The sequence below is a fragment of the Malaclemys terrapin genome, chromosome 3 (genome assembly GCF_027887155.1).
Source record: "Malaclemys terrapin pileata isolate rMalTer1 chromosome 3, rMalTer1.hap1, whole genome shotgun sequence".
NCBI lineage: Eukaryota > Metazoa > Chordata > Testudines > Emydidae > Malaclemys > Malaclemys terrapin.
The window spans coordinates 101,759,160-101,785,069 of record NC_071507.1 but is presented as its reverse complement, the minus strand read 5'-3'; the positions used below and the strand labels follow the sequence as shown (position 1 = coordinate 101,785,069).

Genomic DNA, 25,910 nt, shown 5'->3' with positions numbered 1-25,910 from the left:
CTTCTGTTTCCGAAGTAGTTGTGTTTCTTTTCGATAAATGAATTTTCTTTTCAATTGATTTTTTGGCTTTGAAAACATTCTTTATTATTGTATAAAGTAAAAGATATCTTAGCCCAGGAAAGGTACAGGCACTGCAAGTCAGCGTAGCAAACAGATTCCTACTAACATTGGAACCACTGCACTTCACTCCCGTGCAGGGCACCAGCATTACTGGTGGCTTTCAGCCTCAGATTTCCCCCTCAAGGCATCCCTAATCCTTACAGCCCCGTGCTGGGCCCCTCTAATAGCCCTGCTCTCTGGCTGTTCAAATTCAGCCTCCAGGTGTTGAACCTCTGAGTTCCATACCTGAGTGAATCTTTCACCCTTCCCTTCCCAAATGTTATGGAGGGTACAGCACGCAGATATAACTGCGGGGATGCTGTCATCGGCCAGGTCCAGCTTCCCATACAGAGAGCGCCAGCAGCTCTTTAAACGGCCAAAGGCACACTCCACAGTCATGCTGCACTGGCACAGCCTGTTGTTGAACCGCTCCCTGCTGCTGTCAAGGCTCCCTGTGTAGGGTTTCATGAGCCACAGCATTAACGGGGAAGTGGGGTCTCCAAGGATCACAATGGGCATTTCGACTTCCCCTACGGTGATCTTCTGGTCTGGGAAAAAAGTCCCGGCTTGCAGCTTCCTGAACAGGCCAGTGTTCAGAAAGATGCACGCATCATGCACCTTTCCAGGCCAGCCTGCCTTAATGTCAATGAAACGCCCACGGTGATCCACAAACACCTGGAGAACCATCGAGAAATACCCCTTCCGATTAATGTACACAGAGACTAGGTGGGCTGGTGCCAGAATTGAAGTACGCGTGCCATCTGTCGCCCCTCCGCAGTTGGGGAAACCCATTTATGCAAAGCCTGCCACAATGCCATGCACGTTACCCAGAGTCACGGTTCTTCTGAGCATGATGTGATTAATGGCCCTGCAAACTTGCATCAACTTGATTCCAACGATCAACTTTCCCACTCCAAACTGGTTAGTGACCTATCAGTAGCTGTCTGGAGTTGCCAGCTTCCAGACTGCAATAGCCACCCGCTTCTTCACCGTCAGGGCAGCTCTCAATCTCGTGTCCTTGCACCACAGGGTGGGGGTGAGCTCCTCAGACAGTCCTATGAAAGTGGCTTTCTCATCCGAAAGTTCTGCAGCCACTGCTCGTCATCCCAGACTTGCATGACGATGTGATCCCACCACTCAGTGCTTGTTTCCCGAGCCCAAAAGCAGCATCCCACGGTGGTGAGCATGTCCATGGAGCAAACTCATGTCATATGTGTTACTCGAGTCGATATCATGGTCAGAGCTCTCACTGTCACTTTGGATCATAAAGAATAACTTGACTGCCAAATGTGACGTCGCACATGCTTGACGTGGCAAGACTCGTCAGCATACTCCTGAATAGTTCGGGCTCCATTCCCAAAGACTGAAAGGGAAGACAGAGCGCGCAGTACAAAAAATGTTGAAAGATGGCGCCAAATGTGTACGGCAGCAAAGGGAATGTTGGGATGCGAACCGATGCATCACGGAGTGTTGGGACAGGACCCAGAATGCCCCGCACTCCACACCCCCTTTCCACAAGCCACAGCGCCAGAATGGGAAGAGGTGCTCTGTGGGATAGCTGCCCATAATGCACCACTCCCAATGCCGCTGCAAGTGCTGCAAATGTGGCTACGCCAGTGCACTTGCAGCTGTCAGTGTAGACAGACTGCAGTGCTTTCCCTACTGCACTCTCCGAAGGCTGGTTTAACTCACAGCGCTCTACATCTGCAAGTGTAGCTATGCCCTCAGTGTATTTCTAATGTGGTTGAAAGTGCCTTATTCATGATTTACTACCACAGCTGGTAGAATTTTTTCATGTGAAATTATTTTTAATGAAAAATGGCCTTTTTTCAATAACAAACTTTTTCAAAACTTTATTTTTGATCAATTTTATTTTTGGCTATTTTTCCTTTTTTTTGAGTGGAAAAGGGTGAGGAAACAAGTGAAATATTTACATTAGAAAAAAATAAACTTCTGGTTTTAAAAAGTACACAAAATAACTTCAAAAAGGCTGATTGGTATAACTAACCCTTGCCCTGTACACCTGCTTTTTGATCAACTTATCACTGCAGAATTTGGGTACATTCACAACCTTGCTCAAGATTACATTGGACCTTGTTTGAAGCATAATATTAGATTTCTGACCTACTGGTTTCAATTCATCTCTTCAAAAAGCTTGTACACTGACTCAAGGTCCAATATAATCTTACAAATCCACCCCACCACTTAAAGCTAACCAGTCTTTCAAATCAAAGAGGTTAAATGCTGGAAGTGAAAGGGCCAAATCCTCATTCCGCTGAATCTGGAGCAGCATTTGTCTGCATTAAATCTGCTCCCATCAATCCCAATTTCAGCTGTACATGGAGAGTTCAATATAGTGTATATATAAAATCAAGTTAGAAATGTGAAGTGTTCTCAATAATGTGTGTTAAGAAACAGCAACTGAAGTCTCCATTTGTATCATTCACTTTACATTAGTCAGTTGCAGAGTCCAGCCCCACTGACAGGGTAACTGATTAGGGGTTAGCTGAGGTACAGCCACTGTCATTCCCTTTTCTCCCAGTGAAACCCATTTCAGTTGTCCTTTATGTCCAATCAGCTTCACCTGGGGGGAAAAAAACAAACAATTAAATGAAGTCTATTCAAAGTGACTGTTGTTCCAATGATTCAAATCGTAGTCTATTCAAAGTGACTGTTGTCCCAGTGATTATATGCATATATTTTTAGTTAACAGGTCTTTTTAACATAACGGATTAACTATAGGCACCACTGTGCCAGCCACATGAATGGTCAGGGGATGTCCAAAGGTTCTAAACATGCTTCTAAGGTGTTCATATAAATAAGATGGCAAATGTAATGATGCTATGTCCTATGATTTTGGCCAGACTATAGTTATGTTCTACATGCAGATGGCAATGGGAAATCAAAAGGATTTTGAGACACTAGCTCCCTATGTAAAGGGCCAGGTTTCACAATACAAACCAGATCATTGTCTTACAAATTATGGTGTAGTTTACATTTTTTAAATAAATACTACCACAAAAATAGAGCAAAGTGACTATACACAAGCAATGTTCAGATGAATAAGCAGAACATGTACACAAAGATGAAAAGGTTCCAAACATCATAATGCAATGTTACACTTTTGGAAAGTTAGTTAACAGTTTCTTAAACTTGCACTACTTCTTGCCTATAGGAAGAAGTCAGATGCCAACATGGGTATTTTAGGGGAAGCAGGAGTTTTTGTTTTTTTAAAAGATAAGATATTCTGGAATCTACTTTTAAACTGAATTGTACTTTATTGTAATGGAAATAACCATTCTGCTCAACTCAGGAAAATCAATGGTTTTTTAATACACTATTTCTTCATTTAAAAAGCATATTAGAAAGCAGGATTTGTGTGTGGGGGAAATCACTTAAGTAGCTATATAGAAATTATACTATTGTACTTAGGGTGGTATAAATTCTATTCTCAATTTACTCTGCTGTAAGTCAGGAGTAATTGTTTGATTTAGTACAACTGACACGTCCATTACACACACTGTTAACAGTAAGTAAAATTTTGGCAGATTAAAAAAATTTAAAAAAAACGATAGTGTTCTTTGAACAAGTCTTTGAAATAACTTCCTATTTGTCTGTTACACTACACTTCCTCTGAAATTTTGACATTGCATTGTGACCAGCTGAAGTCACAAGGAGTATTAATATTTAGAAAGGAAGTAGGGTCTTGTGTCAAAGCATTGGCTTTGTTTTTACATATGGCATTGTTGACATTGTTTTTACATATCAGGAAAGGTGACAGGTATGCATTATTTGAAAACAAAAATGTTCAGGGTTGACTGCACATCTCTCTTATTATGTTTGTACAAAGCCTAGCACATTAAAGCTCCAGTATTGGTAGGGGCCTCTAGGTATTACCATAATGCTGTTACTAATAATGATTAAGAATGCAAAGCTAAGAATGATCTATTCATTTTAAAGTCTCCCCATTCCTTGCCTTTCATCCGAGGCGCGCAGGCCAAATTCTTCAGTGCCATGATAATGTAATTCAGTTGCCAACTGTAATTTGTGCTAAAGTAGCACTGTGTGTGTGTAACACAAGCACCCCCATTTATATACCAAGATGTCATTATGGGGGAAGTGTGCTGAAGTGGGAACAGCTGTTCAAAAATTGGGCATGTCAAGAGGAAAGTCACATTAGGCTAGAGTGGTGTAAACAGCCAAAAAGCTATTCACAAGAGGGTGTAACACCACATCTGTTGGAGATGGAGGAATTACCACCTGCCCTTGTACTCCCATAAGTCAGGGTAGGCTGCCTCAGCAAGACACTCTTAGAACCAAGGGAACATAGTCTAGACTATCTAGCCGCTCAGGGCATCACAGGCCCGGTTGGAAGCCTATTGATGAACGTATTTGCATCCATGACCAGTTTGAAAAAACTAAGAGGTACTACCTGTGAAAGAGATGCTCCCTTATGTCAGAAGTAGGCTTCCTTTATGCCATTTCTCCCTCAGCCACTTAGGGTCTTTTGACACAAAACACTAGTTTGCAGCAAGCAGGGGTGTAAATCTATGTCACACGAGCCTGCCGCACATGAAGTGTCTGTGTGGACCTTGCTGCCAGGCACTAAAAGTTCCATAGTGATCTACCCTGATTTGAAATGGGAGTAGATTAAAGACACTAGGGAACTTTTTGTGTGCAGCAACAGGGTCCACACAGATACTTAATTTACACCTCAGCCTGCACCAAACTAAGTGTCGAATACACAGGTTCTGAGAGTAAAAGGGAAAAGGCCATGGTGATAACGCTCACCTTCTCCTTAGCCCTCAGGTCTTGGTTCTCAGACCTGCTTTAGATGTGAATGGACCCTCCTCTCAAACTCCCGATATACACAGAACAGTGCAAAAGGGACCAAGCTTAAACTAACATCCAGTGAAGCTTAACCCATCAGCTGGGATACTGAGGGGAAAGGCAGGGCATTAATTGAGATATACTCAGATAATCTTGGCAAGTGATGCACACCCACATGCTGCAGAGGAAGGCAAAAAAAACCCCAAGATCACTTCCAATCTAATCTGGGGGAAAATTCCTTCCTAACCCCACATATGGTGATTAATTAGACCCTGAGCATGTGAGCAACAACCAGCCAGCCCAGCACCTGAGAGAGAGAATGCTCAGGGCCACCCCAGAGCAATGGTCCACCCCAACCGTGTCCCAGCTCCAGCTGTGACAGTCTCTGATCCTTCAGAGGAAGGGCACGAAAAAAACAAACAAACCCAGAATACATTTGTAGGCAGAGAGATCACACATATCTTATGAGGAGGTGTGTGGGATTCCTACACAGTCATCCATCCACACTCTCAAGCACCGTAAAGTTGACATTCTCACCCAGGCTGAGGCAGCATTTGGTAGAAGGCTGTTACTGAATGGGGTGCCCCAGTTACCCTTAAGTTCCTTTACAATTCTATGTAGGTAAACTGAATCCTTCACCCTCCCAAGGGATGACTTGCTGCTTTTTGCATGCCACTGTGAAGGCTGTCTGACATGGAGGGGACTGGGCTTGTCTTCACTACCAGGGTAAGTCAACCTAAGTTACGCTACTCCAGCTTAGGTCGACGTACCCTGGTGTCTTCACTGCGCTTCGTTGATGGGAAACGCTCTATGGTCGACTTATCTTACTCTTCTCGGGGAGCTGGAGAGCGTTCTGCTGTCAATTTAGCGGGTCTTCACTAGATCCGATAATCGACACCCACTGCATTGATTGCAGCAGCGTTGATCTCCTGGTAGTGAAGACAAGTCATCAGACAGAGACAATTCTGTCTTACTGTGTATTTGCATTCTCGGAACCTCCAGGTCAGACAGCTAGACCTTCCCTATGGAGAACTGCATTAAGTTTGCTGGAGAGGGGTGTCTGCCTCTTGCTTGCTTGTTGAATAGTTTGAAAGGCAAGTGGGTATTCCTCCAGGAAATCGCTGAATTTCATGTGAAGGCTCTGCTGTGGGAGGTTTGAGTTGAACAGCACTTCTACACTTGAATATAGTTAGCATTTTTCAACTTTGGAAGCTATCATCCTGGGGAGTTCTTCCTAAGAGGTGGTCCTAAGCCCAGGCTTAGAGCAAAGATCTGCTCAGCCCCCAGCTGGCATGGAGCAAGAGAACGCCCTACTATGAAGTCTGATGTGGAGGGTCCTAGACTGAAAGTTAACAGGTAAGAGAATTTTCCCTTTTTTCCAACATATTCTATTCTGTTTTTACATATCACCAAAGGTGACAGGGATGCATTATTTGAAAACAAAAATGTTCAGGGTTGACTGTACATTTTTCAGATATATTCTGACCTATCTTATGAATATGTTCCTTTATTTATTCATAGACAATGCGTTAGAAAGCTCACAGAAGTAGCAAAAAAGATAGTGGTCACTTACTTGTGTCTCTCCAATGATGGTTTTTGGGTCACCAAGTACCAGAGTCCCTGAGATTGGCCAATTAAGGAAAATGGCATAGACTGTCTCTTCTTTAGGTTTGAACGTGTACCTGGTTGGACATGGAGAGTCATATAATTTATGTCCAGTTTTTCTTGTAATTATCTACACAGTTGAGAGTAATGTACATGTAAAGATTTCAGGACTGGAAAAGGAATTTTAAAAGTTGATGGCAATTAGGGTCACAAACACCACAAGAACTGTTCACATCAGAACTACTGCAATGCAGTCCTCGCCCTGCCAAACTACTATTAAAAAAAGTTTGGATTCCAGCAGATCTTTTTTCCAAGTATAATTTATTCTCTACCAAACAATCGTACAAATATTTGTAACATTTCTCTCTCTCTTCTTACATATTAATGTTTCTCATGAGTTTTACTTCCGGCTTTTTATTGTTTCTAGACGTGATATTTATATTTAATAGCCAATGCTGGGCACAGGAGTACAGAATGGCCCACAAGGGAAGGAGAAGCAGTAGGGCCAAAATGCAGATGAGAGCTGGTTGTGGATTACTGGCACAGCAAAGGCATAGAAGCTTAGGAATAGAGAAGGGTCCAGAGACTAGAAAGGGGTAAATTTGATGGGTGATTTCACCAGAAATGACATTACCATTATTTTACCAAATAATCTATCCATCATACTCAATTTGACAGAGGTCATGGCCATCCTACTATTGATCAGAGTTGTTTTCTAGGATTTTTTTTAAAACAAATTCCAGCTTTGGAAGCTATTATTGTGGGGCATTCTTTCTAAGGATCCTTAAAAAAAGTGGCTAATTTTTTAAAAAAAGAGCTTTAACATGTCTGTCCTTCTCATGATAGTGATATTGACTTACTTCTTATAAGCAGTTTTATATTGTATCAATCAATATTCTACAGCAATTCCTAGGTCCTGCTTTAGTTTTTCTGCTACTTTGGCTAAGAGGCATAAATAGGCCAAAGATACACATTGAGCTTTTGTTTCAGTCTGCATTGGAAGCATGCACTCTCATCTCCCAGTTTTTTTCCCCTAATCATTACGATATACTATCTTCACTAATGTCCAGTATATATATTCTTCCTTTAGGCATCTACCTTGGCTTGCCGAAAGGGTTCTTTTCTGAGACAGCCAAATAGCATACAAATTAAGGTATTGGTTTCTTTATTATAAATACTTGTCCACTAGAAATTGGACAATTTCACAAAAGGGTCTCAATAGTTATATTTTCTGCATATTGTTTCACTAGTCTTACCACACTCCTGGTGTGACAGTGTCATTCTGAGTTCTCCATGGTTTAGTTCCGTAAATGGCTTCTCCATTGACTCTCAGCCAGTCACCTATCTGCCTTAGGCGTTCTTGGAATATAACATCAATGCGACCATCATGGGTGGGCCCAATGTTCATCAGGAGATTTCCCCCACATGATACTGTTTCTACGAGTTGCTGAAACATTTAGAAAAGTCAGAATGTTAAGATTATGGCCAATGAAGGCATACACATTGTTTGGTGTTCTTACCAAAACTTAGTAGCGTACTCTGCTCTACACATATGGGTTGAAAGGGCTGAATCAGTATTTGACATTGCAATACGTTAGTGGTTCCAATAGTTTCTACAAAATTTAAGCTTCCATTAAAAATGTAACATTTTTAGCTCTTATGGCTCAAGAAAACCTTCCAAATGTGATCTCATTCTGTGATGCCTGACTAACTCTGCATTTTTTCAGTCTGTCTGCATTATGAATTATCTGCTCCCCATTTGTTTAACTGGGGGGTTGATTCTGAACCCTATTGATGACTGATATCAGTCGTTTTATATTGTAAACATCCAGATATTCTGAAATGGTGGTCAGAGTCTGGGATTGTAGTTGGATACTGTGAAGAGTACTGATACACACACACACACACTCACACAATCTTACTTCTTTAGTTACACTAAAAAAAACTATTTGTACTGCAGAATAAAATGAAATTAAACAAATATCTTTGGTTTCTGCAGCTGAATACTTTTCATTTCTTTTCAAAACTATTTTGTATTTAATACAGGAGTTTAAAGTAAACTGCAGCACCTAAACTATTAGGAGAGAGCTTACACACTAAGACCTCGTTCCTGCAACTGAATTCAGGTGGGTGGACCTCCTGTGTCTGCACAAAGCCCTCTTGAACTCAATGAGGCTCCATGCAGGTGCAGGGGTCCACCTGCAAAGAACCAGTTGCAGGATCAGGATCCTACCCTATCTTGCTAATTTGTTTTAAATCACAATTATCTGCATATCCAACTTTCATGAACAAAGTATTTTAATTTAAAAATGCAAGTAAAAGATTGGATTGCATTGGGGAAAATAAAACACCTAAAAAATCCCAGATGCAAAGTAACAAGGAAGTCATTCCTGAAACAACCAAATATACTACAGCCTTTTGCATTTCTCTCACACTGGAGACTGATGAACACCTGGAGCCCATGCACTCTGAAATAATTCCCTACTGTTGTATTAGGTAAAATTCTCATTGACTTCAGCAGGCATTAAAGTGTTGAAAAGCTACAGGATCTCCTCCAAATTTGGGTATATGAGGTACAATATGTACATATATCTGTATGAATGTTTGTTTCTTTCTTGGACATAATATTTTGTTTGACATACTGTACATCAAATTACTTAACCCGTAGAAGGACTTAGTTGTTAATACACCAATTAAATGACTTTGTAGGTTCATTTGGAAGTCTCGAATTGGTAGGATCAATAAAACATCAGTTTTATTATCACAGATTTTACAGGATTACCTGTGGGAGAAGTTAGAATTAGCCAGCAGAAATTCAACCCATTCCCTAGGAACTACTTCCTTTGTGATTAACTAATTGTCACTGAAATCCTAGGCTGTGGTCACACTTCTATTGGAACCTTTACTAGCATGCTTTTCTGGCAACTGGCCCTTTACATTGGGAAGAGCGAAACAGCTACAACCATTAAGTTGCTATTTTGTAGCTGACTGCTGAGGGCTACATCTCACTTCCTTCTACCTGGCAAGTACTGATAGCTCTTACTGTGGTTTATCTTGGTTTTTCTTTCATGCCTCAGAAAAGGCCACCTTCATATTTTTATATTTATACCCGCAGATTTTTTAAACTAGTGGACACTGATAGCTTGCATTATACTTAAGGTTAGTTCCACCTTAAATTATTTAAAAAATTGTAAGAAATTACATGTAAGACCTACACCTAAGATAAAAATGTAACTCAGCTGTTAGACTGTTAGCTGTTAACTCTAACCCAGCTGTTAGACTGCAAAGTCCAGCCATCAAACGAAAGCTAGATTTGGGTTATGTGATAATATCAAACTAACCACACACACAAAATAGCTGAGTATTACAACAACTGCAAATTTCACTGTGTTGTGACTACTCCTCAGAGATTAAAGTTTCTAGTTGATCTGATCTAGTTGTCTCTAAATGTGTGCAAGTAGTAAGTTTGGGAGCACCCTTTGAATTCTGGAGGGCAATGAAGGTTGCCGGTGGAGACAGAAGTGTATTTGGGTTCTTTGGATGAGTCAGCAATCTGTTCTCAGCACTGTCTGTTGTCAAACTCATAAGGTGATGTTGAGGGTGAAATGAGAAAAGAAGGAAGAGGGACAGGCAAACCCAAATTCCACAACATGGACCAGCCTTCAAATCTGGGTTAGATGTAACAAAGTCAGTCTTGGATTGCTATTTCCACCAATCTGTAAGAAACATTCATATTTCTATCCTGTCTTTGGAAAACTTTTATCCTTTTGTATTTATGAAATAGCAACATTTAAATGTAGAGTATCACTCTTTGCACTGCATGAATGTAGACTCTCTTTTTTGGAAACAATTAGCTGTATGCTGTGTAAACAGGGATTCAGCAATCATAAAGCCCATCCACTTCTATGGAATTTAATGCGTGTTTTGCCATTGATTTCAGTGGCAGCAAGATTGGTTCCCCGAGTGTTGCTGGCAGAATATTCTGGGAGATATGAATAGAAAACTACAGAAACAATAATGACTCTTTTGTATTTAAATGCCACAAACACTTAAAGTGTGTAATTTGCATAAAATACTTAGAAGAATACTAAATATCCATGGAATTATTATTACTTCATATTTGTTACCATAGTGTAGGAGCAGAGAGAACCTTAAAGACAGAAGTGCAATAAAAGTAACTGAGTGGAATTTATGGGCCTGATCCTCATCTTGCTTATACAAGTAATTCCACTGAAGTCTAATTGGTGTAAGAGAGAGGAGAATCAAACCATAGTTAAGGTAGAGCCATTACTGAACTTAGTTTGATAATATAATCAAAGGAAATGATCATCAAGAGATCACATAGTAAGTTATTTCTTACCATTACATTGGTGAACTATAATAATCTGAAGTAATGACCAGATGTTGTATACCATATCTCTGTCTTACTGTACCTTTACCAGTTCTTCAATCGTGAGGTAATCACTTAGCTGCGTATTCCTCCTATAACCCCATGACCATTTGTCTATGGTCATACAGTTCTCCCACTTATGAGGCAAAAGGTGTCCTGGGTTATAGCGGTCGCTGCAGGTGTAGTATCCACCATGTTTACAAATGCTGCCAACTCCCCAACGATCATTTGTTACAACTGTATCCCGAACTGGGCTGAAATTACAGACATTTTAAACAAATGGGTATGATTTTTAATTATTTAGACTAAATGTCAGCTCTTTTCCCCAGAAATTCACATTCAAGATGTCTTCTGTATTCCTAATTTTCCTCTTTACACAATGCAAATGGGTAAGAAATCTGGACTGATATTTCTGTCTCTGAGGTCTTACACAGAATGAGAGTAGCGAATGGACCTGCTTCTGCACTCCGATGGTCTGCCATGGAAATAGATAGCAGTACAGATCCTTCAATATACACTGTGCCTTATGTGCAGAGTCAAAGGCACAGTCTGTGAAGAAAGTGTCCTGATCATATTCTTAACAAAACCACCTACTTGCCATCATGGTAGATGACTGTTACTTACAGGAGAATAAAAATAGATAGAATGGGCAAACCATGTTAATGGAACAACTTGTGGACCTGCTTGACATTTTTCATGAAAATGTTCACAGTTTTTCAGCCATGTCTAATTATTTGGTTGTTAAAGGGAATACTCTTCCCTGACTTGATCCCTTATATTGCAGGGGAATTAAGTGGGAGATGACATGGTTAAGTGCCCATTAAGTGAAACAAGGGAACCCACACAATATATGGAAAATGAGACAGAAGCTATAGACTGGCCAAAGTTCCAAGGTAAGGGCTAAATATATGATAAAAACAAGATACCTGTCGTTATACAGCCAGGCTAAAAACCCAGTGCTGTTCCAGTAAGTATCTGGTGCGTTACCATCCCCATCAGACCAGAGGATCTCTGGTTGGTATTTCATCACAATCTCATAGAGCTCAGGCAATGACTTGGCAGTTGGAAACTGTCTTGTCTTGAATACATTGGAAGCATCATAAAGGAAGAGAGGATTGAACCATTCAAAGAGAGAGTGATACAGCCCAAAGTGCAAATCAGTCCTGGTTCTAATAGATGTTGCTAGTTCAGCCACAATGTCCCGTTTTGGTCCTACATTGACCGCATTCCAATTCCAAGAGTATTTGGACCCCCACAAAGTAAAACCTAGAAAAAGAAAGTTGAAGGATAAAAGAGAATAAAAAGCACTGTAAGCATATTCTTATATATGCTATGCTATTAGTCAAACACGCATGCTGATTGCAGTTCCCCAGGAAGAGGAATTAGGCTCTCCCCTCTTCTGCAGCTCCCCAGAAAGAAGAATTAGGTTCTCCCCACTTCTGCTTGTCCTATCACTGAAATCTCTAGTTATGTATAACCATAATATTCCTTCCTTTAGAAGAATCCAATATCAAAATGTTGCTTAAAAATTATTATATAAAGAACCGTGTCTACAAATAACACAACTCTCACTTTCTCCACTAAGCAGACAGTTATTCTTTCCTCATATTAAGTGTTCATTCCACACAGATTTTCTTTGTAAACAGGGTATAAACACTGCCACTTTTTGGGGGCATCTTGATGATTGCTTGGATGCATCAAATATATCATCTCAATATACATCCAAGAATAGGAAAATATTTGATACATTCAGTGACTTAAAAACTTTCCCCTCTATCATTTGCATTCAAAGACTCTTCTGCTCTCTTGGTTGTTATATCTTATGAAATGCTCCCTGACATATTAAAAAGTTTAATCAAGCTCTCAATAAATTTATCTGGGCAGAGGGAAAATCTAGAGTAGCCTTTAAAAAGCTAAACCTAACATTAAGTACCAGTGGCTTTAACTTTTCAGGTATCTGGATTTATAACTCAGCAGCCCAGTGTAGGCATGTTCAATACTGCTGCATTTCAGCTAAGCCTAAACCAGACTAGACCAAGGCCAGAAAGGCTAGATAGACTTTCATCTTCAAGGAGCTTTACAAACATTATCTAACAAATCTTCACAGCACTTCTGGGAACTGGGTCAATACCATCCCCATTTTAGTAAGACAAACAGGTTAATATATTTGCTCAAGGCCAAAAAAGAAGCTGCCTGAAATTCAGGCTGCTGTGAATGGGAGTTTTGCTCTTAACTTCAGTGGGCCCAGGGTTTCAGCCCATGTGTCAGAACTGTGTTTACTGGTTGCCAGCCCTGTGCCCACACCCTGCCTCGCTCTTAAAAACAAGTTCTGGACTAACGACTGTGTTCAACAGACCTGATGGAGTGGAAAAGCAGGTCATTGCTTTGATAATGTCACTGTGAGATTTTTCTTCTCCTAAGAACTGGTGCAAGCCTACCAAGCTGCTTACAGTCTTAGGTTTTGGGCCAGAGAGTATCTGACATTCCAGTACTAATTGCTACCTCTGTGGACCTGCCAAGATGTGGTATTGTGAAGCTTGATAGGATTTATCAAAAGGAGGAAGATGAAAAGAGTACAAAGGGCGAAAGTACAGTCTTGTGGTGATCGCACAGGACCAAAGCTTGGGCAGTCTGGATTGGTTCCCTGCTTTGCCACAGACTTCTTGTGTGACCCTGTGAAAGTCACTTAAATCTCTGTGTGTCAGTCTTCCAAATGGTGATGATAAATGGCAGTAAAATGGTGATGATAATACTGCCTTTGTCTACCTTGTCCATTTAGACTGTAAACTTTTTGGGATAGGGATTGTCTCTTACTATGGGTATGTATAGCACCTAGTACCACAGAGACCTGATCTTGATTTGGGCTTCTAGCTGGAACAGTAATAATAGAAATCAAGCTACTAATGTTAAAATATAATTGTGCATATTTCAGAATCTGCAACCGACGCCCAAGAGCATATTGTACCTTTCTTGGAGAAATGTACAGAGCTAACAAACTCTGCACACAGTACTGTTCTATATGAAACAGAACACAATTTACTCTTGTGGTTCATTAAGCAATAAAAAGCTTAGAGCTAAATTACGCAACAGTCAGACATTAACAACTTCTGTGGCTGTTGTAGGAAGCTCTGCAGCACTCTTAACTTCAGTCATTGCAACCTGTAGCAGAAGGAGTAATGTGATAACAAATTCTTCCTTATATCAATGTTCCAGCCTTTTATAGGGGATATGGGCTAACAAATACCACTTTTATTCTTGCCAGATTTTTAGCATCTAGCCAGCTGGACCAGATAGCTTCACCTGGGTTTTTCTTCTGCTAGAAGAAATGAACCACGAACTGCAACAATTGCCAGCACTTGTGCACATTGTATTTACCTTCATGATGTTTTGAAGTCAAGACAACATATTTTGCACCAGAAGCCTTCAGAATATCTGCCCACTGGTTGGCATCAAAAAACTCAGCTGTAAACAAAGGGCCAAAATCTTCATAACTGAAGCCAGGAGGATAATTTGTTTCCATAAATTTCACATAGGGCTGTCTCTTTTCCTTCTGCCAGTACCACCTTCCAAATACACAATAAAAATATCCAATGACATTTTAAAAATATATATAATTAAAATAATCAATTCCTGTTTTGCCATTCTAAAGGGCAGTGCACACTGACACAGACATACTGTGGAAGGACACTGGAAATAAAATAAAACTGCTTCAGGCAATAATAACCTTGATATTTGGAGGCACCCTGGTCTACCTTACTCAAGGACTTCATTTGAGGGACTCCCAGTGTTTCCTACTGAGCTGTGTTGTACACCAGCTAAAATTTGATGGGAGTGGGGAAAATAAAGATAGTCTTATTTAGGGGCCAAATGCTGAAAACTTACAACCAGGGCTGGTGTGGGATGTAGGCAGCTACGTTGGGTGCCAGTTTTGTAGGAACATCCCTACTCTGGGCCAGCACAGCTCTGGACTTCTTTAAGTGTGCACCCCCTGTAGAAGATTAAGAGCAGCCATACCAGCACAGCACAGCTTTTTTGCTTCTGCCTCTTTAAGGGGACCACCACTTTGCAGTAGCTACTTGGGATGACAGCCATCTCACTGCTCCATCTACCTCCACCCAAAGCACAGTTTTTAGGGAGTTTTGCTTCTTTAAGGATGGCCCATACCCCACATCAGCAGCAGCAAAAAATTACAGCATAGACAGAAGCATGACTCCAGTGTGGCTGTCCCCCCACACCAACACAGGTATGAGGAGGTGTGACAGGGTGGACTAGGTCTAGAAGCCTCATGGCCCTGCTATACCCTGTTCCAGAAAAGCGCAGAGGAGAAGTCCTTCCAGCAGCCTAGAGTGGTTTTAGAGGAACTGCCAATCAGAGGGGCTGCTGAAGCGACCAATCCGGGGGCAGGAGGGCCATATAAAAAGAAACAGCAGAGCAGTCAGTTGCTGCCTGGAGCTTACAGAGAGAGAAGTGGGTGCCTGGCTGGAAGAGCAGCAGGACTGTGGACAGATCAGTGAGGGCAGGCTGAGCCCAGGGGACCAAGCCCAGAAGTTCACCAGACCAGGTGAGGGTACCATGATGGACCCTGCTGGTCTGGTTGAAGAGTGTGCCCAGACAAGGGCTGCCGAAAGGACACCAACTGAGGGTACTGAGATGGACCTCTCTTGGGCTGTTAAAGAAGGCAGTGCCTCTGGGAAGGATGCCCTTGTGCTATGGGGCCATGAGCAAGAACTAGAGACTGTATACCTCAGAAGGGGGGACAGTGTGTGAGACTCGGCTGGAGGGCTCAGTCACTGAAGACCCGCCAAAAGAACCATTGGCCAGGGGAGTGCTTCCCCCTGTTCAAAGCGGAGGGATTGCAGGCATGTATCAACCAGAGAGGTGGATGCCAGCCCAATTACAGGAGGGAATTCCTAGGGCAGCAAAAGGTCCAGCACCAGCCCTGTAGATTAGTGTTTTCCACATAGAGAAAAAAGGTGGGTGAAATCATATATTTTATTGAACCAACTTCTGTTGGTTAAAGAAACAAGCTCTGTGTAGTGCTTAATCTTGTCTCTTTAACCAACAGAAGTTAGCCCAATAAAATATATTACCTCATGCACCTTGTCTCTAATATCCTGGGACCGACATGGCTACAACAATACTGCTTACTACATAAACGGTTCCCCGTCTATGGGCATAGTACGGATAGCATGAGTCTGTCACCGTAGAAATGCTATGGCCAGTAGTAAGGGTTTGTGGGGTTACAGTCATTAGGTTTCAGAGAGTGAGGCAGAGCAGCAGAGACCTGCTGGTAAGCTTAGACATACACTGATAATTCAAAATTGGGTAGGAAAATAAACTGAGTTTTTAAAAAATGTGTTTAAATCCCAAATCGAGGATCAGAGTCTGATCTCAACAATACTCATGTAAATCCAGAGTAACTCTGCTGATATCGATAAAGTTACCCCAAATTAACATGGGCAGAAGTGAGAACAGAACCTGGCTCCTTCTGGGGAAAAACTGTACAAAAAGGCCCAAAAATCTTCCTGTGGAAAAATAGTTGCAATCTCAAGACATTTTAGTGTCTAAGGAAACTGACCCCACCTTCTCCTCTCATCTCCTTTGCCATGCAGAGGTGGCTAATGACATTAAAACTGATGGAACTGAAATTACAAAAGAAACAAACTGAAAAGTGATCTGCTGAGATCAGAGAAGTGGGAGCAACTGCAGGCCAAGGAAGAAAGTTGGTACTGACAAACAGAAGGCTGTAATGACAGGGTAAATTAGGGTAAACCACAGGTGTAAATGCTATTTACAGTCAATAGTTACTCCACATTTATACCAATGTAAGAGCAAAATCTGATACATGGCTAATAAATAACAGCTCAAATACAAAATGAGGGGACATAACAAAGCAGCCTCATCCATTGCATTAAAGTGAGTTTATTTTAATCTTGTACTACCTTAACATTTCTTTTTTGTGTAATCAAGCACTGTAGTTATCATAGGAAGGTCTGCAGTCAGGATTGAGGAGAGAAGGGGTTTACAAGATGATCATTTCTATTTATGGGGAAATTCTGCCCTCATTTACAGCCTATAGAACTTCATTATTTTCCAAATGACTGCACAGAGTGCCCAGCCCATAAATAAAGATCCACATATAAAAGTTTGAGGACAACTGGCATTGAAAGTGTAAGTGAGGATTTGGAAATATTACACACTAGGAGGATAGTTTTGCCAGTGGATGGATCTGTATGGTTAATATACTAGGCAGGAAAAGTAATTTTTTGCAATGACATTTCAACCATAACCTTTCTTTTGGAAGGATCTGTATCATGGTCAAAGCTTTCTTTTCTATTTTTGGTACATTTGGTACCTTTATGTTTGAGGTAGAGCCCTTTTGCTCTACATCAGATGCTTGAATACTTTCAGGAGTTAAGAGAATAAACAGCATTAACACTCTCAAACTAGAGATGGCATTTCAGCCAGGAATATTTTACACTGTACTAAGAATATTCTCTTAACTTGTACTTAGTATCAAAGGCAGTCAAGATATCATCTTTATTCTTTGTCCAGAAAAATTAAGTAGTAAAGTGCAGCCCACATCAAAAAGCTGTTTCAACCCATCCCCTGCAGCTCTACTATGTGTTGGCAAAATTCTGCCTTCAGAAAATCATGTTTTGCCAGATTTTACTGCTAAGAGACAAGGGAATAATTATCACATTCACTGGGGGAGGGAGGGAGGGAAGGGAGAGTGAAAGGTTGTTTACTACAGGATGCAGCTTCATTAGGGAAGGAAGAAAGAACAACAGGCTGCTCTGTCGACAGAAAGAGCAAGGGGAGGTTAAAGAGGCATAAAGGAGGAAGTGAAGAGCTGAGAGTCAAAGGCATGGAAGCCTCACCAGAACCACTCACTGCCGAAGCTGGGCACGGAGAACACGCCCCAGTGGATGAAGATGCCAAACTTGACTTCATCAAACCAGGTCGGAAGTGGTCTGGAATCCAGAGACTCCCAGGTAGGATCATAGCGCGCACTACATCCCTGCGGGGAAAGGAGCAGAAAGAGGAGCAGCATAGCTGGCAACGGGAGGATGCAGCCTACGACTCGGGAGAGCAGCAGTCGTTGGCTGGGGGTGGTGTGTTTAATGTCTCACGTGAGAGCAGTCAGATGACAGCCCGCGACAGGCAGGGCTGGTTCCTGCTCCTTTTCAGTACACCCACCTAGGCTGCTGGATGCAGTTTAATGCAATGTTTAGCAAGGGCGGGGCACTGGAGGACAAGGAGATTACGAGAAGAATTTCTGAGTCTGATTTTTTTTTTCAGGCTTGCAGAGCAAGGAAAGGAGGCTTGGAGGGAAGCTGAAATCAGGCCCTACATTAGTGTCTCTTAGGGAACCCAGGATAAATGGGCAGTGTGGAATTTGTAGTGCACACACTCACTGTTATAACGACTCAACCTGGTGCTGTTTGCCCTCAATTGCTATATAAATCGATGGGATTTGAGCCCCTCATCCCTGGCCCCACCCCAGAGCCCACATCCCCAGCCGGAGTCCTCACACCCCTGCACCATCCAGGGCCAGGACTTCGTTGCCCTGTTCCAAGTGCAATTGGTTTAAGACAGACCTGCTGTTACATACCGTATGATCACTAGCGTGGTGCGTGCATAGAGATTGAGCGATGCATTATGAAAAGTCCTGAAGAAAAAAGGAAATTTACCTCTCATTATTTATAAATGTTGTCACTTAAGGAAAATTAAACCGTAAGCCTGCCCACCTTCCTCCCTGGAACTATGAGTTCTGTAGAGTCTCATTTGGGAAGAGACTGCCGGATTTTGGAGCAGTGTTTAATTTAGGCCCTTGTTAAAGAATCTCCCACTTTAGGGGAAGGATTTTGCATTGTGTTTCAAAGAGTCATTTAAAATCTCACTCATCTTGTGAATTCTCTCCAGTTCTGATTAACCCAGCTTGATAGCCCCCCTCTCCCACTGTAAACAACTGTGGGGGCATGACATAGACCGTGAACATCTGAATAAATGTCTGGAAAAGTGCTTTATTGTGCTCACTAGAGCTGTTTGAATTGTAAAAAAAAAATAAACTTCAATACATTTTTCACAAAAAATATATACCATTGGAACCAAGTGCCAAGTTATCATTTATTTCTGAAATTTTATTTGGGCACAGCCTAATTCGGGAAATATGCTCTACGTTGGCCATAACTTTCAATTACCACAAAGTGGCAGTGTTTCAGAGCATTGCTGATAGAAATGGAGGATTTTCTGTAATGTACTTAGTACTAGTGCATAGTACATCAAGTAGCAGAATTGCATGATTTCAAGGTTTCATAGCACAATGCTTATATTTAAGCAATTTTACGATGGCCAAAACTCTGAGGGAGAGGGGGAAGTTCCTGGCAGTTGCAGGAGAGTTTTCAGAAAAGATGATTTGGCAAAACTCACTTGAAGAAGTGCTCTGTGTTGTTCGAAAGCTTTTCTCTTTCACCTGCAGAAGTTGGTCCAATAAGAGATATTACCTCACCCACCTTGTCTCTCAAAAATCACAGGAATTTTCAAAGATGAACATGGATGTTGCTGTATTTTTCAAAATTCAGTCCTGGCTCTGAGCATGCAATCTGCCTGGTCACTCTGTCTTAAGCTGTACATTCAGCCACCAGGCTTCTCGGCTGTCACATGAAGCTATGGTACCCTGCCACTCCAATGCTCAATCATAAACAAATGCAGTGTCACCCCAATCCTCCTTTTGGACTCAGGCACCCATCTGGAGGCGGGCTAGTTTGGGGCTCAGGGAGGGGCACCCCTCCCCCGGCTGCGGCAGGTCCCCAGGCGGGTTACCTGAACACCTGCGCGGTGCTAAATAGGCTGCTGCACCACTGCGCAGCAGGGAACTTAGGTCATGGTGAATAATTAGCTGTACGTGAGCTGACTATGTGATGATGTGGCCAAAAGGGCGAATGTGATCTTTGGAATTATAAACGGGAATATCCAGTAGGAGTGGGGAGGTTATTTTACCTCTGTATTTGACAATGGTGACATCGCTGCTGGAATACTGTGTCCAGTTCTGGTGTCCACAATTCAAGAAGGATGTCGGTGAATTGGAGAGGGCTCAGAGAAGAGCCACCAGAATGACTAAAAGACTAGAAAACATGCCTTAGAGAGAGAGAGATTCAAGGAACTCAATCGATTTAGCTTAATTAAGAGAACGTTAATGCGTGACTTGATTATGGTCTATAAGCATGTACAGAAGCAACAACTATTTGATAAAGAGCTCCTCAATCTAGCAGAGAAAGGTATAACCTGAAAGTTGAAGGCAGACAAATTCAGACACGAAATAAGGTGTGCATTTTTAACAATGAGGGTAATTAATCATTAGAACAGAGGTCCCCAAACTGTGGGGTGCGCCCCCCATAAGGGGGCACAGAGGAACTTTTGTGTGGGATGGCTGTGGCCTGGGCCAACTCCCATGGGGTGTGGCAAGGGAGCACCAATCAGCTCCGCTCTTGGCCCCACACCCAGGGCCCTGGCTGCCAGACTTGGCCCCCCTGTCCCAGAGCTGCAGCCCCACTCCCAGCCTTGGCTCCAGGGCAGGAGGGGGTGTGGACAACGATAAGGGGGCACAAGGTAAAAGGTTTGGGGACCACTGCATTAGAACAATGTACTGAGGGTCATGGTGGATTCTCCATTACTGACAATTTTTAAATCAAGATAGGATTGTTTTCTAGAAGATCTGCTCTAGGAATTATTCTGGGGAAGTGTTACAGCCTGTGTTATACAGGAGGTCAGATTAGATGATCACAATGGTCTTCTGGCCTTAGAATCTATGTATCTATTCTCCAAAGGACTGTACAGCACCCTGATTCTGGGAACACCTTCATCTACAATATGGTAAACTTGCTCTGTGATAGGCAAATAGGCCGTTGGAATGGGGGGAGACTAGTGAAGCGCTCTGTAACGGACAGGTACTGCGAGTGCACTCTACTGGTTGCAAGCACCAAGAGAGAGAAACCACAATACCACCTATGGAGAACACTGCTCAACGTTCCCCTGCCCACAAGAAATCAGCTTTGTGCAAAGTGCAGTGAGTCACCACGCCACTTTGCTCTCAAGTTGTTCAAAACAATGAAGCCAGCCCAGATAATAGAATTTAAGCATAATGCTAGCTTCAAGGGGTGGGGGAATAGAAAAAGGTCTCTACTTGGTATACAGAAAGATACAATGGTCACCTTGATTTTGTTTATTCCAAGGGCCTGGACTGGGCTAAGATCAGGTGGAAAAAATCAATAATATTTGAAACACATGAACAGCAGCCTATGCCACTGCCCCAGACCAAGACACCACTGACAGGCAGCAGCTCTGTTTACAGGCCTCTGTGATGCAAATCAGACCCTCCTGTTTGCTTCATGATGTGCAGCAGCAGAAAAGTTGTCTGTCATCTAGAAACCACTGCTTCTTTGTAGGTTAGATTAAACTAAAGGGGCTGTGCCCAGTGGGTGAGGGGTTATACAAGGTTGAGGAGGTGTGTGTGTTTGTGTGCGTGCGTGCGTGCATGTATGCAACCAATGGACAAAAGCATAGTGACTGAGAAGCAATAGGGCTCTCTCATTGGAGACTCTGAGCATAGGGATTGACATAAGATATATGTTGAGTGACATACCCCCAAAAACATGGAGGTGTAGCTGACTACCCCTACTTCAACACTCCTCTGCCTATGATTTGCTTTGCAATTGCAAGGCATTCTGCACTCCACTTCCCCCTTACACAGCAGCCCTGTAATCATAACTAGAGCTGGACAGGACATTTTTGACTAAACTAAATTTCAACAACATATGCTTTTTGTTGAAACTGAAATGTTTTGGGAGACCTAGTGGTTTCAGAAAGTTTTTGAGTCCAGGACAGACAGTGTGAGAGAGAGACTCTGTAGCTGGATGGTGATGGTACTGGCCTGGGATGTGCTGATTTGGAGTGATCTGGGACAACAAAAACTGCTCTGAGTCAGGCAGAACCAGGGTATGTCTATACAGCAAGCAGGATTCTAGGACAGTGAGTCTCAGAACCTGGGTCTATGGACTCAGATTCACAGGGCTCACGCTATGGTGCAAAAAATAGCAATGTAAGTGTTTGGGCTCAGACTGGAGCTCGGGCTCTGAAGCCCACCCTCCTCCCTAGAGCTCCAGCCCAGGCCTGACTGTCCACACTGCCATAGTACAAGCCCAAGTCTGTAGACTTGCTACTGTGGGATCTGGTTTGCTGTGTAGATGTACCCCTGGCCAGTACCTATAGTGTGTCTCACACACTCTCCCTCTTTTTATCTCCCTTTTTTGTTTGTGTGTGTGTGAAAATGTTCTAAAGGTTTTGTTTTCATTCCAGTATGGAAGAAAAACAGATTTTGAAACCTTGAAAGTTGATATGAAACAGAATTGTTCTCCTCCAATCAGCTGCAATTATAACAAACACACTAAGACACTCAGTTCCCAGCTGTCCCACACTTTGCTACTCTGATGGCATTCATAAGTGAGAAATTGTACTGATTGAGATCCTTCTGCACTATTTATCATTTGTATTATTATCATCATTGTTTATATGGTTATAGTGCTTAGAGCCCCCTACCAGGTCAGGGCCCTATTATACTAGGGAGTTTACAAATATATAGTAAATTACAATCCCTTCCTCAAATCGCATAGTGTATAAAAGACAAGACATAATACAGTAGTTGGATGAAACAAATAAATGTTATGGGGAGGGTAACAAAAGGACAGGGTAAAGAAAAGAATAGTATGCTTTGATATAGACTAGTTGCGTGCACAGTCCCTAGCCAGTCATTTGCATTAATCACAACTCTCCACCTACCTCACTGCCCCACCTGTCCATATTCTCTAACCACACTCCTGTACCTTGCTATATCTTTGAATCAAGGAGTCCACTTGGGTCATGATCGCTGCTGGTTGCTGTGCAATCTGTGAAGGATGGGTTCAACTCTTCAGTGCTGCTTCTGTGTCACGATTTCACAGATACCTCTACTTACTGGTCCATATACACCCTCTCTAGCCACCACTCAGCTTCTAATTCCTGTCCTCACTTGTCTGCAGAAGACCATCAAGTTCATCAGGAGTCTCCAATAGTCCTCAGGCTCTCCCCCAAATACTCTCCTGCCCCAAGAGAAGAGAAAGAAAGAGGAATCCCTCCCCAAACTCACCCTGTTTCCCTCCCTAGTCATTCGTCTGTTCCCTAATCTGGCTGACATTTCACCAGAGGCAAGGTCTCTGCAGAGCTACCCAGGGCACATTGCTGCAGCACACTCTCCAATAGCTGATGCCTGTCGTGGGGCAGGACAGGAGACAAGACAGCTCTTGTTGTACAGATGGAAATGGGAGGCTTGTCTCATGGAGTGCCATGGATACCTTTAGCAGACTCCAACAAGTCTGAAGGAAGCAGGGTGGATTTGATTTAAAATCCTGATTTAAATCAGTCACTAGTGAGGAAGACTCAGTTTAGTCGTGGATTTCTACATAAAAATGCATTCTTGTTGGTTGTTATAACCTTAATACACAGGAGCGCCACCAGCTTTTCTGCCACCCTACGCGGCAGAAGGTCCCACCCCGAAATGCCACCCCCCACAGAGGCGGCGGAAGGTCCCGCCGCCGAAATACAGCCGCGGTCGCCACCCCCCAAACTGTAGCGCCCTAGGCGACCACCTAGATCGCCTAATGGGTTGCTCCAGCCCTGTTAATACATATTCTTCACAACTCAGAGATAGATGTAAGTTTCATTTTTAGAAGGAACACACTATATATTTTTAAGTGATTTGTTTTGAAAACTTTTCAGATTAGTTTTACGGCTATATCAGAAAATGAATGATTGTTTGGTTATTTCATTTACCAAAGGTAATTGAAGCAGATATTTATGAAGTCATGGGGAGGTGAACTATCTCTAATTCAACACGTTAATAATATTTGGAGGATTTTCTTGCCATGCTGTATTAGGAGGAGAATATCACCAGACATTTAAATTGTTTTATTTAACTAAAACAACGTTATGTATTCTGGATTTTTTTCTTCAACAGCAAACGTATAATATTTTAAGAAAACAAGCATATGATTTTTTGAATTTAGTTAAACATTCAAGTTTTTTAAGATCAGGTTGGTTTTTGTTAAAATTGTTTTTAACTAAAATAGTTAAATGAAATATATTTTTAAAAAAACCCAAAAATTAAATTGACTATGTCAGCCAGGTCAACATGAGAAACTTAAAATATTGGCTTCTGCAGCTAACTCAGTTGTCTTCTCGTTCATTTTCCTGTTTGTTCATAATCTGGAAAAGAAAAACAAGCTTTCCTGCTTTTTCAGGTCCCAAACAGTTTCTCAGTTTGGAATGAATTAGTCCAAAGGAAGAAAATATTCGTTCTACACTGGCAGAAGAAGCTACTGCTGTTAAAAGTGAGATTATCACTTGAACAGTCTCTGAATCCAAGTGCTTAAGTGACTTCCACCAGTTCACTGGTGTGACTTTCCTTAAAATATCATCAGCAAACATATATTTCTTGAATGGTTCACCCTTAGCTCTGATGTTTATTATAGTTGGCATTATGGAGGGATGATTGCTGGATGTCATGTCATAGCCAACTCCTCTTCTTCAGCAGTTAAGGTTTGACTCTGCTACTGAGAATATTTGCAAGAAAATGAGCTGGAGATAGTGCTTGTCCCGTTTTTTTTTTTAATGCTTGTAATTTAACTCTGTCTTTGCATATTTCTCTTTTTAAGATCTCACTCAGTTCCTTCCAAATTTCAACAGCATCAGCAATAATACAACTATTTCCCTGCATTTTGTTCAAGGCTACAGAAATAGGCTTCAGGGTACTCCACATGTGTTCCACATTTCTCTTAAGCCCAATGTTGAGAACTTTGGCTGTGACAGTGCCATCTATTTTTTCATGATTTTGTTCACAAACTGTCATCAGATTAGGCCAGTTCTTGATATAGTGCTCAGAACAGTCCACTACTGAGTTCCATCGCACGTCTTGTGGGAGAGTTAGCTTGGTTCTGCCCACTTTTTTCAGAGCAGCTGCTGCAAAGTGGTTGTTACGGAAGTATTTTGCAATTTCAACAACATTAGCCTTTATTTCTGGAACACTGAAGTCTTTGGCTAGGAGGTGCATCAAATGATCGCTGCAACCGTATGTTATTAGCTTGGGACTCTCTTCTAAATAATTTCTTCTCATCTTGGACACATTTGCAGCATTGTCTGTGACCAAGCTGTGTACTAGACATTTGAATTTTTTTTCACAGTTTGCTATAGCTTTTACTGCCACTTCTTGTCAGTATTCTGCTGTGTGTGCATTTCCTGATGTATCAATTGTTTCTATAAGGAAGACATTCCCTTCTTCTGTTGTCACACAAGCACATACAACAGGATCATTGTGGACATTGCTCCACCCATCAAGACTCAGGTTAACAATTTTACCCTCTAGACCTTTTGCACACTGCTATTTTCTCTTTCATACACTTTATCCAACAATTTGCCTGTGACATCTGCTCTTCTGAGTGGACTGTATCCTGGTCTTAATGACTGAACCATGTTAATGAAGTGTGGGTTCTCAATCATATGGAAAGGAGAGTTTGTTGCATAAACAAACCGGGCAATTTTTTCATCAATTACCTCTTTTTGTAATCTGCTGGTTCTTATCACAAACTTATCTTTGGTTGTTTCTGGGTGATGGAGATTTTTTTCTCTTTTTGCTACAGGTGATATACTGTGGCTATATGACATACATAATGTGATTGAAACATTATCATTGGCAGATAACTCTGAAACTATAGAAAATTATGGTGATCTTGAAGGTGAATAGTCTTCAGAATCCTGTATGTTGAGGATGGATTCTCCTAAACAAAATAAGTCAATGCAGTTATTTAATTATTATTACCATACAATTTAGTATTACTCATTTCATTCACTGACACTCAGTACTACTTTAAAGGTGAAATTGTAAAAGGAAGATTTG

The 25,910-nt window shown here is 41.8% G+C and overlaps 1 protein-coding gene across 1 annotated transcript; it reads right to left on the bottom strand.

The window, feature by feature from the left end:
* Positions 1-1,937: 1,937 nt before the first annotated feature.
* FUCA2 (alpha-L-fucosidase 2) lies at positions 1,938-18,036 on the bottom strand. The gene is made up of 7 exons (XM_054021398.1): positions 17,806-18,036; positions 14,300-14,487; positions 11,851-12,190; positions 10,968-11,178; positions 7,791-7,981; positions 6,503-6,611; positions 1,938-2,683 (listed from the first exon to the last, which is right to left on the bottom strand). The coding sequence occupies exons 1-7, from the start codon at positions 17,976-17,978 to the stop codon at positions 2,543-2,545; spliced, it is 1,353 nt and encodes a 450-aa protein (XP_053877373.1). The 5' UTR covers positions 17,979-18,036; the 3' UTR covers positions 1,938-2,542.
* Positions 18,037-25,910: the final 7,874 nt, after the last annotated feature.

Bases quoted from the DNA above. Each gene is read 5' to 3' on its own strand.
- FUCA2 (XM_054021398.1), bottom strand. From the start codon at position 17,978: ATGCTGCTCCTCTTTCTGCTCCTTTCCCCGCAGGGATGTAGTGCGCGC. The intron at 12,191-14,299 runs GTAAATACAATG...TTCTTTTTCTAG, and splicing joins GACTTCAAAACATCATGAAG to GTTTTACTTTGTGGGGGTCC. The intron at 6,612-7,790 runs GTAAGACTAGTG...ATGTCCAACCAG, and splicing joins ACTGTCACACCAGGAGTGTG to GTACACGTTCAAACCTAAAG.